At 39.4% G+C, this 20,189-nt stretch overlaps 1 protein-coding gene across 2 annotated transcripts; it reads left to right on the top strand.

Annotated features, from left to right (window-relative positions):
- Positions 1-447: 447 nt before the first annotated feature.
- On the top strand, positions 448-9,589 carry LOC107076889 (uncharacterized). Of its 2 annotated transcripts, none has more exons than XM_015343075.2 (5): positions 448-664; positions 867-993; positions 1,779-1,961; positions 3,112-3,282; positions 3,874-9,589. In XM_015343075.2, exons 1-5 carry the CDS (start codon positions 518-520, stop codon positions 4,365-4,367), a joined length of 1,122 nt encoding a protein of 373 aa, XP_015198561.1. In that variant the 5' UTR covers positions 448-517; the 3' UTR covers positions 4,368-9,589. The 2 variants fall into 2 exon arrangements, with proteins under 2 accessions (XP_015198561.1, XP_015198560.1); XM_015343074.2 differs by having other exon boundaries at positions 867-1,026.
- Positions 9,590-20,189: the final 10,600 nt, after the last annotated feature.

Here is a 20,189-nt window from a genome sequence, read left to right as displayed (position 1 = left end):
AAAAGCTAGTTTTCAAGCCTAGTGCCAGGATTTTCTGGAGACTGATATTATGCTAGAAAAAGATTTCTGGGGTTTGCCTTTGCAATTTATAGTTTAGAGAAAATTCTGAACTTTGATCATGAAACTCTGCACAAAGGCATGTAGAGCCAACAGCTACCTGTATTGAAGAAACGCAAAACAGAGAAGCCAAGTCATGCAAAACTTTAAAAAAACATTCACAACTTGTTTTAACCAAGGCAGTCTGTTATGGCAAAAGAGCCTTTAACTGATGAAATATTGTCAATCTCTATTACAGCTAAGTTAGATTGATTCTATCAAGTATTTCCCTTTGGCTTTGTTCATTTATAGTGGCTTAGCATTTCATGCAGCAAATGTGTCAGAGTGACTATTTGCATATCAGGCTGAAGTTAATTTTTAAGATGTCATACTTCCTTGTTGTGTGCAGAGCTGGGATTTTCCCTCCCGGCACTGCTGTGTGCAGGTGCTGGCTTTCAGGGTCTATGGTTTTTCTACAGACATGGATGTGTCCAGGATTCTCTGGTGTACCAAAGAATACACCATTAAAGAGTTTGCAACCAAATTCAAGGACTCTTTTCCCAAAATCATTAAAGTGACACAAGGCTTCCTGGGGAGACAAGAGCTGGACAGTATTAGCTCAAGCACGGTGAGTGGATCTTGGCATTGATGTTTGGCAGACAGTGCTGTCTAGTGACTAGATGTGTGAGGTCTGCAGTAGGGTATATGTATTATAAAGGACAGAGAAGACAGATGCTGAGAAAAGAGCTGCAATTTTCTGTTTCAGAATGTGCTGCGGAGGCCATTAACTCAGACTTTCTTTTGTCATTTTGTCTGTTCACACTTTGTAGCTTATTCATGTCCACTCGCTGTACTCCCAGATGAGAGCCGTGGCAGAGTACAAGTCTGGCAAGATTTTGTCTATGCCAACCACCTTCAACACTGTGACATTCTACATCAAGAGTGGAGGCAAGCCTGGTGAGCAAAATAGAAAAGCGGTAGCAACAGATGGTAAGGCTGTCCAGACATCATTAGCTATTTCTGTTTCCCTCCAGCACAGGGTTTGGTTTTGCTCTTAGGTCTTATTCTTATCTCAGTTTGTATTCTTCAGCTAATTCCTTCTCTCTTTATACAGCGTTCAGATACCTGTAGAGTCACTCTACCTGTCAAGCTGCTAAAAATCCATTTTGAAAACAAGCCGGCATGCTTAGGTGTTTCCTACTTGAAAGGATGAAGCACACTTGCTTTTCATTGAACTTTTCTATTCACCTCTCAGCTTGATCTGCTTTACCTATTTACACTTTAAGAGTTTCTCTTTTTTTCTGTGAGACTGCTCAGCATTTTGTCAACTAACACATCCCTGCTGTCACGGATGTCAAAAGGGACGAACCGTGAGGTGGGAGGAGAGCAGAAAAAGACCCATGTGCGTAGCGGCTGAACGGGGGATTTGCCCGGGCTCAGGAGCCATGTAGAAACCAATGCCCTCAGGCAGCGGACATGGGGCGACCTGGATGCTAGGCGGGTCTCAGGACATCCTAACGTCAATGCTGAGTGAAGGTGAATCCGAGACCCGGAAATATATAGACCCAGAGAGAGAGACACCGGAAGGACAGCAAAGCACAGGAAACTTGGGACAGGACAGCGTAGGAGCACCCTCTGGCTGCAGAGGGCATGACACCCGCTCTGTGTGCAGTTCCCAGGTATCTGTCATGTCGTGTCTTCCCTGGCTTCCTGCACTATTAAACAGTTATTTTTTGCTGCAGATGGTCCCTACACTCTTCAGGCAATCCTGGAGACATTTCCTTTGCCTGTCAGTGTCCAGCCCACAACAGTGCTCAGCTTGAACACCAAAAACCTGCAGTCCTCTGACCAGAAGCTGGACAGCCTGACTATTACTCAGACCTACCAGGAGATGTTCTTACTGGGGTACTCCATCAGTAGCACAGGTCAGTAACCCCACCACCTGTCGAAATTAGCCTTCTGACTTTTGTCTCCCAGCTCACCAAAGCGGTCAACGTCTGAAACAAATATACTAAAGAAATCCCATGCATTTTGTAGAGCTTTAACATCCTGGTTGTGTCTGTCCGTGTAGGTTACTTTGGTGCTAATCAAAAAAAACGCTGTTTTTAATACAAAAGTATTCAAATCTACAGAGGTGGTACAGTGGTGGTAGCTTTAAGTTTCTGAGTACAATTCTGTCCCGGTGTGTCATTTGTGTGGATTTTCTCCAAATCTGTGTGAGTTTTCTCCAGCTTCTTTCCACTTCCCACAGACATTCTGGCTGGATAAACTGGTGTCTCTAAATAGTCCCTGTGTGTTTGCCATGTCTTGGACTGGTGTCCTGTCCAGGATGTAGTTACTGTACATCTTAAGCCTTATGCTGTCAGGATAGGTTCTGGCTTGGTACATCTCATGAGAAAAAAGTAGTTTTTTGATGTGACTGGGTGAATGTATCAAATTCTACAGCAAAGCAACAGCGTAGTTGATTGTTTATTAATAATTAACCACTTAACAGCCTGTTTACTTCAAGCTTTGATTTAAAGTATATAATGCCCTAAGATTTAAGGTATCGCCCATGTTTCATTCTATCACTATGTAAGTGTCACGGATGTCGGAAGGGACGAACCGTGGAATGGCAGGAGATCAAAAAGACCCTATGCGAAGTGACAAGACAGGGGTTAGCCCGGGCTCAGCTGTTCAGGAAATGCCGTATAGAAACCTATGCCCTCAGGTAGCGGACGTGGGGCGACCTGGTGCTAGGCAGGTCTCAGGACACCCGAACGTCAATGCTGAGCCAAGACAAGTGAAAGAGCCAGAAATATATAGCCCCAGAGAGAGAGAAACACCGGAAGGAGAGGAAAGCATAGGAAACTAGGGACAGGACAGAGTAGGAGCACCCTCTGGCTGCAGAGGGCATGACACAGAGGGTGTGACAGTAAGTTTAAACCAAGAGAATGGTTGAGGTGGAGAACTCCAATGACTTTAATGATTCTTTCACAGTTAAATGCAATTTAGCTTAAAAGGGGAACAGAAAATGATTTTCGGCCCTGGAGATTGGAGACTCTGTGCGGTGTTAAGGATCTGTGTGTTGTTCAGGGACTCTGATGGTACAGGTGCCAATGGTGTTGCCCATGTACATGAAGGATGTGAGGCTTGCCCTGGCAGAGGGGCTGGAAGGGCAGAGCCAGGAGCAGTGGGATACCATCTGCACAGCACACAGCAACCTTATCAAAGAGCTGGGTCACATGGATCACTTCATCTTCCAAGGTACCAGGGCCTATTCAGAGCCATCCTCCTTCAGCACATCTTAGCCACCCTTATCTGGAGCTCTTACATTAGTCCATAAACAAAAATGAAAAGGTTGTCTATAAAAAGTAATTTTAGTGCAAACTTTCTACTCACTATGGTATTGCTTGAGATTATGCCGCTGTCCATAGTTCCACTACATAATCAACATGATTTTATTTTTAACCTATTGTTGTTATTATTAATATTATATTAATAATGAAATAATATTAGTCCAGAACCCTAACCACTCTGCAACGCCAATCCAGGTTTTATCTTTGCCATGTCTTTAGTGTTTGTGAACTATGTGTAACAATTATTTAATTTGTCATGGAGTACATTTCACAAATGACACTATTAATCCAAGGCAGACTGTACTTTTTCAAGTATGTAAGTTAATATGAAATGAGGGACTACAAAGAATAAACATTATACATTAGTGTGCTGCTGACACCTTAAGATTTAAAATAGAGTAGAAATGTTTGCGTTATTGAATGCACAGCCAGTGAACGTTTTGTTACCTAGAAATCCCTTTTGATTTGTTTTATTTGTTTATCACATGTCTTTCTGCAGATATTACCCTACTGGATAAGAGTGCACTGAGCAATCATGGCAGTGTGTATGCAGAGCTGGAGCCTATCTACATGAGTATCCAGAAGGAGGGAGCTGAGATCGCTCTCTACCAATGCCTGGGGGATTCAACCCCAGAGAACAGCAGCATAAAGGAGAAACCCCCTCCTCTCCCCTCTGGGCCTGGCCTCCCACCCCCTCTTCCTCAGAAAGATACAGAGGTCCAAGTCCCACTTCCCACTACTTTTCAGACCCTGGCAGAGGTGCCCACAGACCTGCACGGGCTAAGCGTGGCAGAGGTCTGTGACTGTCTCCAGCTGTTAAACCTGGGCCAGTATGCCGAGGCCTTCCAGCATGAACAGGTGGATGGGAGCTTCCTGTACATGCTGGAGCCAGACATGATGAGCGACGTTATGGGCATGAAAAGTCTGCACATTGCTAAGCTGCTGCACTTCCGTGTGGGCTGGAGGCCCAAGGAGGAAGCGGCTTCCATATAGATTTTCCACCTGCTTTCAGGCTGGAGGTGATGCTGACACAGCAGACTGCTCACTCTGCCCTGGACAGAATTTCACATTCTTTACACTTAAGGTTAGGAAGGGGAATCTGGCTGTAATCGCAGACATTTTTCTTTTTGAGCCCCAAAATAACCCATGGTTGTATTAGTTCGGATTGCTCGGATGTCCAGGCTTGTAGTAAAATTTCAGTCTTTGCAGTAATGGGATATGCTAGGTGTTTTCAACCATAGCCACAATCACCACTGAGGGTCTTAAGGATGGGATTGGCGAGCAAAAATTTCAGAACCTTGTGGAATACACTCCATATCTGTCACGACTATAGTCCCCCCTCCTTAAGGGTGCTCCAGCCCTTTCACTAAAGACTTCATTCTCTGCACCTGTTTCCCATTCCCTGCCCACCTTAAAAGCCAGGCGCTGACGCTCTTCCGGGCTCTGCATCTGATTTCCATATCGTGCGAGTCCGGGACCAGGAAGCGCCTGGTCCCGTTAAGGTTTTAACCTCCGTTCCCGTTCCTGTTCCCCGTCCGCCGGTTCCGACCCGGCCTTCGTGGTTTTAATTCCGAGTTCTGATGGATCTCCTGGTTTTGGACTTACCTTCGTGTTTTGGATACTCTATGGATTATTCTTTGGGATTGTTCGCCTCGGCCACACCTCCCCCGTGCACCAGCGCACCTTGGACACGCCCCCCTGTCTTCAGCCCCGTTTTCCTGCATGACGTTTCCCCAGTGTTCCCCCACTTCGTCGGATTGTGTCGTCCGCATAGGGTCCGGAAAGAACTGTTCGTTACAATATCCCATTCAATCATTATTTATTCAGTGAGGATTCCTTCTATTTTGATCAGTGATTGTGAGATTTATTCACCACTGCAATGTTTGTGTCTTGTACTCTATTGCTGAAACTGGAGCTTTTGATTTACACTACAATTTAATAACCTATGCCCTGTTCTTTATTATTTTATTATGTTAAAGTACTGCATTATATTTTATATATACTCTGTTTTTTTTTTCATTTTGTAAAATGATTTGGTTGTTTTGACTGAAATCACCTTGGTTACATTCATGAGCTTAATGAGTCAATAATGTTAATACTGTTATGTTATACACAATCATGGTAAAGATACTCATATTGGTCATTTTATGGCTGCTGAACATTCTGATCATTGCAGGTGTGTTTTTTTTGTCCTGGCCTGGACAAAGGGGAACTGGGGGTAGCTGTTAGGCTGACTATAGACACTGAACCTTTCTTGGAGTTAGAGTTATGAACAGGCTGAGAGTTGTATTAATGGTGTCCTAACCTAATGTTAATGTAATGAAATCATGAGCTACAAGGAAAACGACAGGCCACTTGATACGTCAGAGCTTTGGTCATCTTATACTCTTTCTTTACTCTCTTCTGATAAAATTATCATCACCCGGAGTGAGTGCGATCTTAGAGTGACCAGATCTCCAACCTTTCCTTGTTGATGCATTTATTCCATTTATTGGTTATAGAGAGAAAGGTTTTTCACCAATTTTTATTGAACAGATGTTTCCTGAATATCATAAAAGATAAAAGGATCTGCCTTTCAGCTGGCAAATTTGTGTCTGATTTGGATGTGGTTGGTATCTGTTTGTCACCCAGAGACCCAGGTGACAAATGCTTGATTCTGTTAAAGGCTAGGCATAGGTACTGATGTCACTGTAAATTTTTAAACAATAACTGTCTTGTTTTGTCCTTTATTTTTTTGTAAGATAAATACAGTAGATGCTTGCACTATGACCAAGCATTTTCAGACTAGTGGGGTGTTTTATGATTTAACTTTAATGTTCTTAAGACAGGGTGGTGTCAGGACCTGATTGTTTGAATTTACATTACACAGTCCCATTCTGGGGCAACATTAGGTTAAAGCATGAGCTGCCATTTACACGTTGGTAATCAGAAAATGGTACAAAGATGCAGAAGACTGCTACAATGCGGTCGTCGGGGTTCACATTTACCTTAAGTTCCTTCCCCTACTATATTTAGATAGATTATTTCAAAGTATAATTGTGTCAATTCAGTTCAATAGAACATTATTGGCACTGAGCTAAACCCCTCTCCACTGTCTGTGTCTCCCCGTGAGAGCCAGAATTCAATCCGCTGAAAGATGGCAAAGCTAAGACCACCCCTGCATCTGTATGCCTTGAGGCAACCAACCCAGAGGTAGAGCACTGTACAATGTGTCCTTTAGGTTTTTTAGCCTTGGTTGACTCTCGAGGTGCCCTATGTGCGTCATAGTGAGGTAATTAGAGGTCTCTAAAAACCATCTCTGCCACCACTGCCAACCTTCTGCTCTGCTATCCTACACAGTTTTATTTGTTCTGATGCAGCACATGGTTATTGCTTTAATTGCACTGCATGGATATCATGTCAGTTCAACAATAACCTTTGTCATATTGCTAAAAATGATCACCCCAACCCATTGCCTCCTGCCACAGCCCCTCCACCCTCCTCCACCCCCTTTCCCTCTGTTTGCTGTTAGGTTATTTTAATATCACGTTACGCTTTATTCCAAAGTTCAGGGCTCTCCAGACAGGCTATGCTGAGTTAATGCGACGAGAAGGATTGTTTACAGCCTTTGTTCTGCAGCTGCTCAAAAACAAAACCAAAACACAAGAAGAGCTTTTCGCAATAAGTAAAGAAAGGTAAATAAAGACAAAACATCCGTGACCGAGACAGACAGCTGCAGCTTTTGAATTCCTTTCATTGTGAAAAAAATACATTTTCAGTGCATATCTTAAAGTATAAGCTTTGTCCTGCCTATACAAATATGCATTTCCTATCTGTTTTAGCTCTAAAAATGTTGTTGGGCTCCAGATCTGCACAGATTCTCATCTTAAGCCACTGTGACAAACAGAAGTCTTAAACATTAAGTCTTTTAATTTCTGCTGTGTTTGCTGTAAGTCCCCAGAGCCTTAGCTTACTGTAGACCACTCTGGTGGTTTCCTCACCTGCACCCATTTGCCACTGTCATCTTCATTGTCACTCGACATTTAACTGTGGCACGTTCACCCTTATGACAGCTACATTAACTAGATTCTCAATATAACAATGTAACCAAACAGTTAAACTTCCATCTTGTGGCTTGAGCAAAAGCCTGTAAAGTAGTGCTAGACTAAAAGTGAATTGGGCAGTTTCTGCCTCGCTGGAACTCTGTGCAGATGGTACATCGTCATGAATTTAATAAGAAAGGAAATTATGCTGACATTTCCATAAACTCTGCTTATTGTCTTTATTCGGGGAAACAGGAAAATGAACTTAATGAGCATTGAGAACAGCATATTTGCAGGATTATTAAAAACAAACAGTTTCAGATTCTGATTGTCTTCGATGCTACCCACCAGAGAGGTGGGATTTAATTATTGAAATGTCATCCACCGACTTTAGAGATGTGTTGTGACTGAGCTGGAGGAGAACCAAAAGAATATTGCAAGTGCATTAGACAAAAAAGCCAACAAGCAGATATGACGTATTTGTCAGGTCTGCCTAATAAGAGTTATTTTGGGCTGTGCTATTTACCTTTGCCTGCTAAAAGGCTGAGCCATGTGCTAAGGTTGTACGCCACTGACAGTCACAATAATTAGTGACATTTGTGGCTTCAGTTCTGATACATGTGTTTTCATATAATGGCCACTCCTTGCTGAATGAATACCTCAGAATAATTGTATTGAGCTGTAGATTGTCTTTCATAGACGTATGAATAGAACATACTCCCCCTAACGGGCAGAGGTCCAGTTTTATAATGAGTGTCTGTATTCTGATTTCATTCTTACCATTGAACACATGAAAGCTTCTTGTCAGGTAAACAGATGCTTCAAACACTTTTTACTGGTCCCCAATACCAATATCTAAGGATGAAAAAAATATTCATCTAAACAATCAACTGAAAAAAACCAACTCCTGGTGGTGGAAAAAAAGCATTCTAAAGATTACAGCCCCTCAGGAAAATGAGGAAGTTGGAGTTTGTTTGTATCTGCTGTAAACAATGCTGGACAGTTAAATGTATTCAGACAGGAGGGAAAACATCCTGGAGAATCCATCATAAAATGTTAGTTTAAGACTCTCTTACAGAACTATTGAAATATTATGTATTCTGCCCATGGTGTTCTGTAAATACTCAGTTTTTTCAAAGACTAAAAAGTATGCTTTTTTTCCAGACAAAAGGAATTTCAGTCCTGCTAAACATGTCTAATAGCTTCTCTTGGGAATATGATCACTTTTTATGTTTTGTTCAGAAAACCCTATATACCGTATAATAACTAATAAATTATTGAGATGTAGTAAATGATTCTCATTAAAACCACTTTAATGACTGTCATTCTTCACCGGTCGAATTCTTCCTCTGAGGGCTGATATGGTTTTACTACCCCTGCGCAGTGCCATGCCAGTCGATGTACGGAGGTTATTATGCTTGTGTTAATGTGGGGTGGCTGTCCCCAGAGGTCACTACCAGCTATCTGGGATATATGAGGAAATACCCCTTTCGTGAAGCCCTCTGTAAACTTGTTGTAGGAGTGCATAATTATGTTAAACATGTTCATTCTTCTATCAATTCCCCAAAGCAAGATTAATAAGGTCATTTTGTGCTCTCAGAGGGTGACAGGACAGCTGTTTTCTCTGTCCATGTAACATTGTAATTCTGTGGCACAGATGTCCTGCCTGTATATGCACATGCAAGGCACAAAGTGTCAACTTTCACTTAGAGCTTTGAAATATAGTTACCAGTCGTCCACTGAAGGGAAGTTATTTGTACTGAAGACCAAAGGATGGTAATTACATTTTTATATTGTGTTATTGTAATAAGAAAACAGCTTGTCTGTACAATCTGAGACTGCAGCAAATACCAAGCTGTAAATGCCTTTAAAGGGATCACTTATAGAGAAAAGGATATCTTGCCTTCTTACAAGCAAGACATCTTGACAAGCTCATTGCTGACTTTCAATCCAAGTCCCATGCCTTCCTAATCGGATCCACGCCCAACCAACCGTTATTGTTATTATGGCTGTGTTTGATCATTTTGTTTTAAAGCAGTGAACTGCATTAATGTGTGCAATGTAACATCAAAGGAGTATATTGACGTCCCATGGAAGTGAATAGAAACCTGACGTTAGTGTTGTCCCTTTGCTTGTATCCATGTATGGTTTGGAAGAGCTTGTATTTGCTAATAAATCACTGAAGAAACAGTACAGTATGTCTCCTTTCAGAAACAGGTACTGTATAAATAAAAGTGGAAGCTCCAACTTGCCCTTCAATAGCATGACATCTTGTATTTTTTCTTTTTAAAGATACTGTATGAAGGGCTTATCATAAGTATAATAGCTCTTACAGCAGAGATATAAAATAATAGCCCCAAACTTAACTGGATGAAGGAAAATAACTTACAGCAAACCACTTATTGTGTTTTTGATACTTCAAAGAACAGGATACATTTCAAGGATTTCACATTATAAATGCAATTAATTGGGCAAAAATGTAGCTGCTCGGCAAATCGTACTTTGGCACTAAACCTCTTTCTGACACTACTCTCAGCGCCTGATTACTGAAATCTCTTCACTTTACCGCAGCTGTTCATTTCAAACTCTTCCAAAAAAGTAATAGACTGTGATTCAGCATCTTCTTTTCAGTAGGTGTTAAACTGCTTAAAGCACTATCCGCTATTGCTGGTTAAAAATAGTAAGCCTTTCCAAAAACTGAAACTACAGTGGGGCGGACAAGAATCCCAAAGTTTGGTGAGTAAGCAGAGAGCACCTTATAGTGCATCAGCCAAGTGAGCTGTAAAATACACTTATCTTTTAAATAGAACCTGCCACAGTAAACAGAAATAGCTCCCTGACTCAACAGCAAGCTATAAAAGCTTTGAAACTTCAGTTTTTAGTATTTGACATGTGATTCCATTTAACTTATTTTCTTCTCAAATGTTTGAGTGCCTTTTTTCATCCCACCTGTTAAACAAAATTAGGGGAGGGAGGCTGGAGATTGATGGGTGTCCTTCAGCCATTCCATCCATCTCACATTCTGATTCCAGAACAATGGAGTTTACAGTAACTTTGAGTCTGCTTGATTTTGTCAGGTTTGTCAAATCCAGATGACATTCTCTGATCTTACACAGACGGTAGGTTTATGCTGAGAATGTTTTTACTGATGTTTCACTCTGATGTTTGTGTTTGATGGTTTGTTCTGTTTGCAAACACAAATGTCCAACATCTGCACATTTTCCAAGATTTCATCCCAGGAGTTGAGTAGAAACATGAGACGCGTATTATTGTCTCTGTAACCTTTGCCATCTGCCCAGTATGATCACATGACCCAATCTTATGGAAGTGTAAATTCGTTTTGAAATATTTTTTCTTTAAGTCAAACTGGTCTTCTTTCAATTGGTGGTGTAGATGATATTTCAAATCTGTTTTAATACATTTGAAAGTTTTATATATATATATGTACAGTATATCACTGAAGGAAACCCTAATAACATTTACTTGGGATTTAAGATACTCAAAAAATACTAGATGGGGTATTCATTTTGATCAGTGTTATTGTACTAAGATTGTGAGGAAGCATTATTTGTTAGTTTAGGTTAGACTTCTTTAATCAATTCGTTTTAGACTAGAACTGGCCAGTAGATGCACAGTTAAAGAGGATCCATACAACTTTTTCCTGTACACCCAGAGTTGACCACAACGTGGCAGTACAATCCTATTTTTCCACATTTACTGTATATACTGTAGGTGTTTGCTTTTTGTTGTTTTTTTAAGGCGATGCATTTATTTCTACTAACATGCTGTTAGAATGTGAAAAATGTTAGGCAATCACCATCATGGTCTTGAAACCCCAAAGTGAAGTAATGTTCAGTGTTCAGCAGTTCAGTGTTCAGTTCTGGCTCACAGAGTGTGTTCAGAGTATTAGAGAGCTGGCTGCAACGTGTTCAACAATTCAATGTTAGAGTGTTTTGGGTAGCTTAATATTAGAGTACATTGTTGGACTCTGATCTTTTTGTTGAAAAGATTATGATCCATTAGCAGTATTATTTCTTTTGCTGTTGTAGTGTGTTCATTAGCTTTATAGTTGAGTTCTGGGCAGCAGTGAGCTCAATAGCTAGATGGTTGAATGTTGGACAGCAGTGTGTTCATTAGCTTAGTGTTAAATGCCAGGCTTAAGTATGAACAGCTGCACAGTGGCTACAGTGCTAAGTAGCAGTGTTCAGTGTTTTATTATCAAACTGCAGGACTGCAGTGTGCTCAACAGCCCAGTGACTTTCCCAGTTGAAACTGGACTATTGTTTTTTTTTTAGATCAATGTAATGATGGACAGGACTGTGTGCAGGTGCCCATTGGCTTCAGTTACTGGGCTGCGATGTTTTCCAAAATTTAGTATTACAGTATTGGGCTGCAGTGTGGTCAGTTGCAAAGTGTTAAGTGTACTGGGCTATAGTAACTCATTGTGTGACTTCTGACCCCTGGTGTGTGCGTCAGTTGAAGGGGGTAGAACTCTGGGCTGCTATAAGGAAACACAGCAGGTTTCTCATTATGTTCTTAAAGCCACTTTAAGACCTTACTCTGATATACTGAAAGATGACTAACCTGAGCTTTATAGGCTCAGTAGAACTAGCACAATGCTATTATTTTAACTTGACATTATGTTACAATACGAGACAGGCAATTGAAAACAGATAAGAAATCACAGGCATGCACTTATAGTGATGCCCCTAAGCTGTTTTCTAAGAAAATGAGCTATTGATTTTTTTGGAGATGGAGGGCATTTTGCAAACATGAGAAAGAGTGCAAATGCAATAAGGCAGGCCAAGGCGAAGTGGGATGTGGAGCTAGTATCACTAGTATCATGCTGATGCAACAGCTGCATGTTCTTTCCAACACCCTGCAGTGTCATCTTCATGAGCAGGTCATGCATAATCATCTTTCCAACAGCGAGAGGAACTCATGGCAGGGAGGTTAGGACAGATGAAAATAGGAGAGACATGTTGCTCTTGACATTGCAGATAGCTGCACTAAATTCTGTTCACTGTAAGGCTGTGAGAGACTACACAGATGTCATTAGTCTTCTGGCTGTGGTAAAAGGGGCAATTTCTACCTTGTTTCAGAGTTCTGATAATGCCATTTGACTGGGTGAAGTGTATGGTGTAGAATAGTGGTCAAATCTCTAAACTCCAAACTGTGAGGTGATAGGTTTCCAGGGGGTATCAGCAAGGATTTAGAAAAATAAGTTCTTAGAGTTCTTCGAACAAATAATAGCAGTAGTGGATCTAAACAGAGTATGACATGATATACCTATAATGAGGTTTCTCAAAAAAGATTACATCTCTATTAATACACTTGTTGGTGAATAGGAAAAGGAGAATTTAGGTAATATGTGAATTTATTGGAGTGATGGAATTATCAGGAAAGCACAGGGATCTGTATTAGGAGCTCTGTTCTTCCTAATTTAAATTTAAATTTAAGTTATCTAAATTCTGGTGTGTATATATAGTTAACTCCATAAATTCACAGATGATACCAAAATATCAGAATTAGAAAAACGGTGTAGAAGATGCAAAAGAAGTTTTAAAAAAGGTTAGACAAAATTCAGGACTAGCAACAACCTGGCAGATGACATCGTAGACAAGCGCTGAGTATAACAAGCAAGTAACAAAAATGTAAACTAGAAATACAAACTGGAAAACACTGAGCATGAAGAAATTGCCCATGAATATGTCGTATGTGTTTATTTTGAGATATTATTTTTGTCTTATAGGCAACATAAAGGAGCAATAAAAAGAGGAGACCATCTTGAAGTATTCAAAATCTTCCAAGGCATCAATAAAGTAAACCCTATTGAATCATTCAGGATCAGCAATGGACTTGATCCAGGGGTCAACAAATGGAAACTTTTCAAAGTCGATACTGTCTCTTCTTTCAAGAAATTGATCCTTGAATCAATTAGCTACTAAAAACCAAACAAGATAGTAACACTGTATTAGAAAGTTTTGAACCTGCACATTAAGTACAGCTTTTACTTTAAAGGAAGAGATTATGATCCATTTAGCAATATTGTTTCTTTTGCTGTACAATCCATGTCTCATGATAACCAAAATAAGCCCTCAGCTTTTATGCACTGGAGAGTGCAGAGAATTTTTAAAACAACACTCGAATGTCTTTGGAAGTGTTGAGCTTAATCCTGCTCTCTTGCATGAAGACAGAAGCACCAACCAGACAAATTATTTTTCACTACACCAAGATTTAAAAAAATAAAGCTTTTTGTATTTGGCTTGCTTTTATTTTTGTATAGATTAATCTCATAAAAGGCTCCCTGAAATTGTACAATAGATTATGAAATGCCCTTCCACTTTACCAATTGATAATGCCCATTTGTGTTAATGCACCGTAAGTGGCAGGCATTCTGAATGATGTGAACATCCCTATCAACCTGCTGCTAAAAGAGGTACACCCACACCTTTCAGTGCATTATTACTCAACATTTCAGACTCTGACAACACATAATATCAGCTGAGGTTTAATATACCTTTAGCTCTTAATCCCTACTTTTAATCATGCTTGTGGACTATTGAGAACTGGAAATTAATGCTGTAGAATAGTATTCACAGCTTCTGTCTACAGTCCCTTTAGTGTCAAGATATAAATTAACACCTTGTGATCTGATTACCTTCACTTTCCCTTCACACACCTCACACAGAGGTGTCTAAGAGCAGGTGAGTTAATGTGCACACCTGTTAATTTGGTGCTCGACGTCTTAGCCTTTAATACTTGAGCTGAGTTACATTCTTCAGTCCAGAAATATTCCATAAACCATCCTCTAAGAGCTCTTTGTTTTGAGAATAGTGCTTTGTCCTGGCAATATCCAGGCTGCTAAGAGTTAAAACCTCTGTTGGTAATGGGAAATAAGACCAAGGAAAATCACGCACACCCCATATGCATTAGAAATTCATCTGCATTCTGCCTTAATTAACAAAGTAATAGCATTCTTGTAAATTACTTTCATTATAAGAAACGCTTGTACATCATAATTAATAAACTTGTGTTACTTTAGTATGCTTAATGAATCATTATTAGAGATAGTTTCAATTTTTAATTACTGCAGTCTGCATAGAGTGTATTATTTAAAATTATAAAAACCTCAAGTAACATTCTAGGATTTGTTTATTTGTCATAGACTTACTGTATGACCAAGATGAAAAGTTCAGTGTCAAGACATTAGAGTAAATCACTGTCCTGTATGTTTCATATGAATTCTGAAAAATTCATATAAATTCTGAATTCTTTTAGAGTTTTAGTTATAGTTTGAAAATTTAAAAAGAAAAGCCTCTACTGGCAAAATAACATGCTGCTCATTTTTATCATAGTTAATCAGAAAACAAGAGTAAGAGCTGTTCTTCATAAATCTTATTTTCAGAATGGTGATGTTGTGTTGGTAAGAGCAATACCTGTAAATCAATCTTTATAGGACATTTGTTGATCTCAAAGTTGTAGTTTTCACGAAAAACTTGATTTTATTTCCAGGATGTCTATGATTTAAAAAAGCCGGCCCCAATTTTCAGTTTAACAGGAGCTCCACCACCTTATACATTGTTGGATCAGTACATTCTGCCAAAGCACAAAGATGAAAGACATAAATAAGAATCACACAACAGACAGCAATGTGTCAGGGGCATTGGTTAGATGGGAAACATCCGAGTGGAAATTATAACCCTAGTCTGAGTTCATTTCTAGCACAGGTGACCAGCAATCTCAGTTTCCACTGCTCTCAGTCCTAAACGGAGAGACCTTACCACTCACCCAACACAAAACAAGATTTTAACCGAGAGCAAATCTGTTGTCACAGAGGAAGATTTGTCAGAGTCTTAATGGACAGAGAATGTTCACCCAGGAAAGTGGAGGCGAGTATTGATTTCATACAGACGCCAGTGCCTCAAGACAGGTCACAGAGAAGGATGGCAATGTGTCTCTTTTGCTCATTGACTAGGAAACTGCTTAAAAGACTGAAAGTTAAAAGACAGACTGCACCAATTGTAAGACTAAACATATCAAGTTGGTATCAAATCTTGCTTAAAACCACTGTATTCTGCATGCTGTTTACAATATTAAGACATTCACACCCTGAAAAACCATGAAGGGATTTGATAAAACTCCCAAATTGTTGTCTTATAGATGTTGTTTTGTTTAAGTACTCTTTACATTGTAAGACTGGACTGTATATGCTATATTGTGTAGAGTATATACAACAAAGATTTGTTTCTAATTTTTGAAAATGTACTGTGAATCTTTAAAAGAAAAAGGTTGTGTTCTGTTTCTCAGGGAATAGCTTTATAGTGTGATAACAGCTCTTGAAATCCAAAGCCAAGTGCTTTAAGAACAGCTTTGCTATGGCCTATAATGTATTGGTCTGATTTAGAGGCAGACGCACCAAGGGAGTGTTTTAAAGAAGCTGGGGAGACGTGTCACCACACTTTACCCCTTCCCTTCTACTTTACAACCAGTGCAGGTTCATATTAAAGTGCCTTTATAAGAGACTTCATAGATGTGCCATTGTATCTTCAAACCTGTTTCATTGCTTTTACTGTGTTTTGACCATGTTTTTCACCTTAGTTTGCTATAATGGACCTCTGGAATACCATGACATGCCAACTTAAATGTTTAGTAAAGGAATATTTTGTTACAGTGGTAATAATTACTGTTATTTTTTATAATCACTGGTATATATGTGATCCAGTGCAGGAAACCATGGTGAAAACACTTTGAAAATATAGGAAATTGCTGTAAAACTCCTATAAAATCATGGAAAAAGTCCAACGGACAATTTACTAAGATAAACCTTTGTTAGGGCTGTGAGATAAAGATTTAGAGCCATCATAAAACAGTTCAAAGAAGTTCAGTGATTAATGATATCCATTAACATTTTTAATTTTGATATTACTACTGTATTAAATTAAAATGATATATCTGGCATTTTATTTACATGTATTTTTAATATAATACAGAAGTGGGTTTACATTGCTGTTTGAATGTGTACTGTTAATAAAGAACCACACTTCAGGAGTTAATTAAGCTCCAGTTCCTGAACCATATTTCTAAAGAATAAGTACTGTGTAGTTTATTGACTTTGCCTCTAATTGATGTCTGCATTATTAACAACTGCTTTATACAGAGTACCTTGAGGTAACTGGTCGTGGACTTAATTTGCGGTTCAATTAAGTAATTCACTGGAATTACCAAAAAAATGGTTCTGTTATATATAAGGAACAGAATAACCTTCAGGGGTTTAAAATTGTCAAATCAGCTCAAAGTCTTCTTTTCTCCCCTGGTAATATTACTTCTGGCCCATATTTAGGTTTTATAGAACATATCAAGTAATAAAACGCCCACACAGAACTTACTCACATCTTATCCATCCAGAAGCCTTTAGGATCCGTGCTTTAAGGTTTGTCAAAATAACCATCCATACACCTTCTCAATGACAATTCAATGCTACTGTCACCCTTCATACATAACATCTCTGTTCATGAGTTTAACTGTATTCAAAAATATACTTTACAAGTGACTGAGATCTCTTTAAAATCACATTGGGTAGTCTTCATTCTCAGGAATTGTTCTTACAGAAAGACAGACAGCTAGAGCATATTTTCCCAGTGCAACAGGGACGACGGTCAGATACATTTCCTTGTCTTTCAAATTGTTTCCCTTTCTGTGTGATTTTTTAAAATTTCATATATTATGCATTAGTTTTATTTAAATATACTTCCAAAATAAAAAGTTAAACAATAATCATGATTACCCACCAATCAAAATTAAATATACTGTATAAAAATATATGTAAAATGATGCATTAAGATATCACACCACCACCACCTTGGGCACTTTTGCACAAAGTACAGTTGTCCCTTCTCATTTTGTGGCTAGATGAAACTGCGCATCACCAGTTTCACCACCTGTCTGAGACTCTGTGGAGTCTGTAGTGCACACTGAAATGTAAACTGGGAGGGCTGTACTGTGTTATTGTCTTTTGGTGCCACGGTATGGTCCCTACTGTCCTAGTGTGCTGGGTTCTGTGATATAAATGGAGTGAGAATATGTGTACATTTAATTAATTAGTTAAATAGTTATTTAAATAAAGTGCATGTTTTCCTAGTCCCTGATATTGACAGGGCCGAAGGAATAGCATTATATATAGTAAGAAGTGGAATGGTGTGTATGAGTCCCAAGGTACAGTATGCTTCACATGCCAAGGAAGAGGAAGACAAACAGTTGTACACGGCTCCCCTGTCTCTCTGCATACAGGATCATCAGAAGGATAACTTTTGTGGCAAGTAGAGAGCTGTTTGTGTATACAGTACAAATGTTTGCTCATTTACGACAGTTAATTGTTCAGTTTGCATACCTGTCCCATGGCTTTACTTTGGAAAGGGTATGGTATACGATAAAATTGAGTTCACCACATCTTCTTTGACTTTGACTTTTCCAAGCTCAGTTTTTCACCTTCTTCAATTTGAACTTTGACTACAGCTTCTTCTTCATCATCTTCATCATCTTATTTTTCTTCTCCTCCTCAGCAGGTTGCTTATGCTGCTCTCTGTCAGGAGCTGAATTTATCAAGGAAGAATTTCCTTCTCAGAATGTTGATGTTAACCAAATAAGGAAATATCAATTCAAATGAGGCATCTCAAGGAATATACAACAGACACATAAATGGTAGTCAAGACAATGACAGTGCTTTGTCCTTCCAAGCTCCGATCGAGTACAGTAGCATCAGATTTTTATGAAAGATATGGAAGAGAAACATACTGTGACAATGCAAATCATTATGTCGTTCACACAGGAGGCCTGACATTCCTGCTTGGGTTTGTTAAGTCCCCAGTTCAGCTCAACGCAAAAGTAGTGATGTACTGTAATACGGGTGTATGGCATCTCTGCTAGGGTGACATTGTACCCCTAGGATGTTCTATCACATGACTGAACAGGGTCAGGCCTACATAATGAACTAAGGATTTCAATCATTATGGACTTAATTTTTTATTATGGAATAAAGTATTATGTTAATGCATCCTGGAATGTCTTCTGTTGATATACGTACGATTGACAGTCCTTAGAAATCTAAACATTCTTTTGGTCCTCTGCACTGCTCTAGGCCAATAAAAATGTAATCACTGTGAAATTAGGCAATAAAGATATAGTACTATTGATTGAGCGCTTGCATTATGAATTGAAATGATTTTCTGTTACACCAGCAGAACATGAGGTGCTTAATATGTGTTACTGGGGTAAGACAAAGACAGACCTTGAAATGAAAGATAGCCAGATTTATTCCTGTGTAAAGGTTTTTATGGCTGTGTAGATTTTCGATATTAGTTCTGAGGTCATGTGAGTCTTCAGATTGTGCTGCAGTGGACAGTTCTTTACTTTCTTTGACAGTAGCAATACTGCCATGTAGCCCGATGTTGTCATATTCCAGAAAGTAAGAAGATCAAGAGCTTGGTTAATGCTAGGATGGGAGACTTCTAATGAAAGCCATGTTCTTTTTGTAAGTGGTGCTACTGGACATGTAGGTGGCCCTCTTTGCTCTAGACCATAATTTACAAACCCATGCAAGGTGACTGTGGACACTGTGTTGTAGCAAGTGCCATCCTTTGGATGAAATATTGCACTGAAATCCTCTCTACCTGTTCATTAAAGATGCCGTGCTACTTTTTGTCTGTGTAGTGTATACACAGTGTACAGGACAATCTGTGTACTGGGGCTACAGGCACATAATGGCTGTCATGTGTAAAACCAGAATTTCTGCATTTCAGTGGTGAGAGAAGTGGGTTGTCTCCTATGTGTGAAGTACTTTGAGACCTTCTGGGATGAAATGTACGATATAAATGCAAGGAATTATCCTGAACACTAAAGAATTAATGGCCTGTTTTTAAAATAGACCTCTTACCTGACTTCACTTTACTTCAACCTCCCCAACTTGGAGGAGGATTTTTATAATTATTCGAATGGGTTTTTATTTATTATTGTTTGACTGAAAACTGAAATGGTAATGTATTCATTCAACACTGTACTTTCCATGCCATTACTGGATGGCAGAAATGAAGATGCATCATCAGTAAAATCAGCTTCTTCTGTAAAGTCCAGGACAGATTTTAGATTTACTGGTGCAGCTTTCCTTCCCCTCTCGCGTTTTCCCGCAGTGGGAGAGCACTAGGGCTAGTCGTGTTTCCGGGACCTGAGACATCCTGTGTAAGTACTGCAGCTTGTGGTTTTGTGACACGATGCTGTGAGAGATCAGGAAGTCTGGTTCATGCTTTGTGTGGGACTAATGTGAAGACAGAGGATTCCAATCTGCTCTATCCAGCCCACAGATCCTGGCCTTGTGTGGGCTGTACTCAGATAGATATAAATGAGCACCAGATGTCAAAGAGTGACAAGCAATTACTCACTTAGTGAAAGCAGGTATTTGTCTGCCGGAGACTTGGGGCTGCACAACTTACCATTCAACATCTTGTAATTGCCTCATTTTCAACTTCAGTCTATAAAAAACAACTGATTAAAGTTCACAGAAGCTTATTGATCTTTTCGTGTTAAATATTTTAATTTAGCCTTTGAGGTTCTGCTTTTCTCTTTTGGAAATTGTGGCTAAAATATCTACACATCTCTGTGTCAGTACTTACTGTATTTTGATGCCAAAAATAGATGTCAATTACACATGCAGGTTCTATTTACTATTTAATTACCTGAGCTGGTCTGTATTTCTTTAGCCCTTTTGAAATATGTCTTTGAAAAGTAACTTTCAGGGATA

Source organism: Lepisosteus oculatus, chromosome 5, assembly GCF_040954835.1.
Source record: "Lepisosteus oculatus isolate fLepOcu1 chromosome 5, fLepOcu1.hap2, whole genome shotgun sequence".
Lineage (NCBI taxonomy): Eukaryota > Metazoa > Chordata > Actinopteri > Semionotiformes > Lepisosteidae > Lepisosteus > Lepisosteus oculatus.
The sequence above is the reverse complement of the archived record's forward strand: the minus strand, read 5'-3'. Positions and strand labels throughout refer to the sequence as shown.

What these genes read in the sequence shown, in the direction of transcription:
- LOC107076889 (XM_015343074.2), top strand. Translation starts at nt 518, where the DNA reads ATGGATGTGTCCAGGATTCTCTGGTGTACCAAAGAATACACCATTAAA. An exon ending in ACAGTATTAGCTCAAGCACG is followed by an intron (nt 665 to 866) that starts GTGAGTGGATCT and finishes CACACTTTGTAG; the next exon opens with CTTATTCATGTCCACTCGCT. An exon ending in GTACTCCATCAGTAGCACAG is followed by an intron (nt 1,962 to 3,111) that starts GTCAGTAACCCC and finishes TGTGTTGTTCAG; the next exon opens with GGACTCTGATGGTACAGGTG.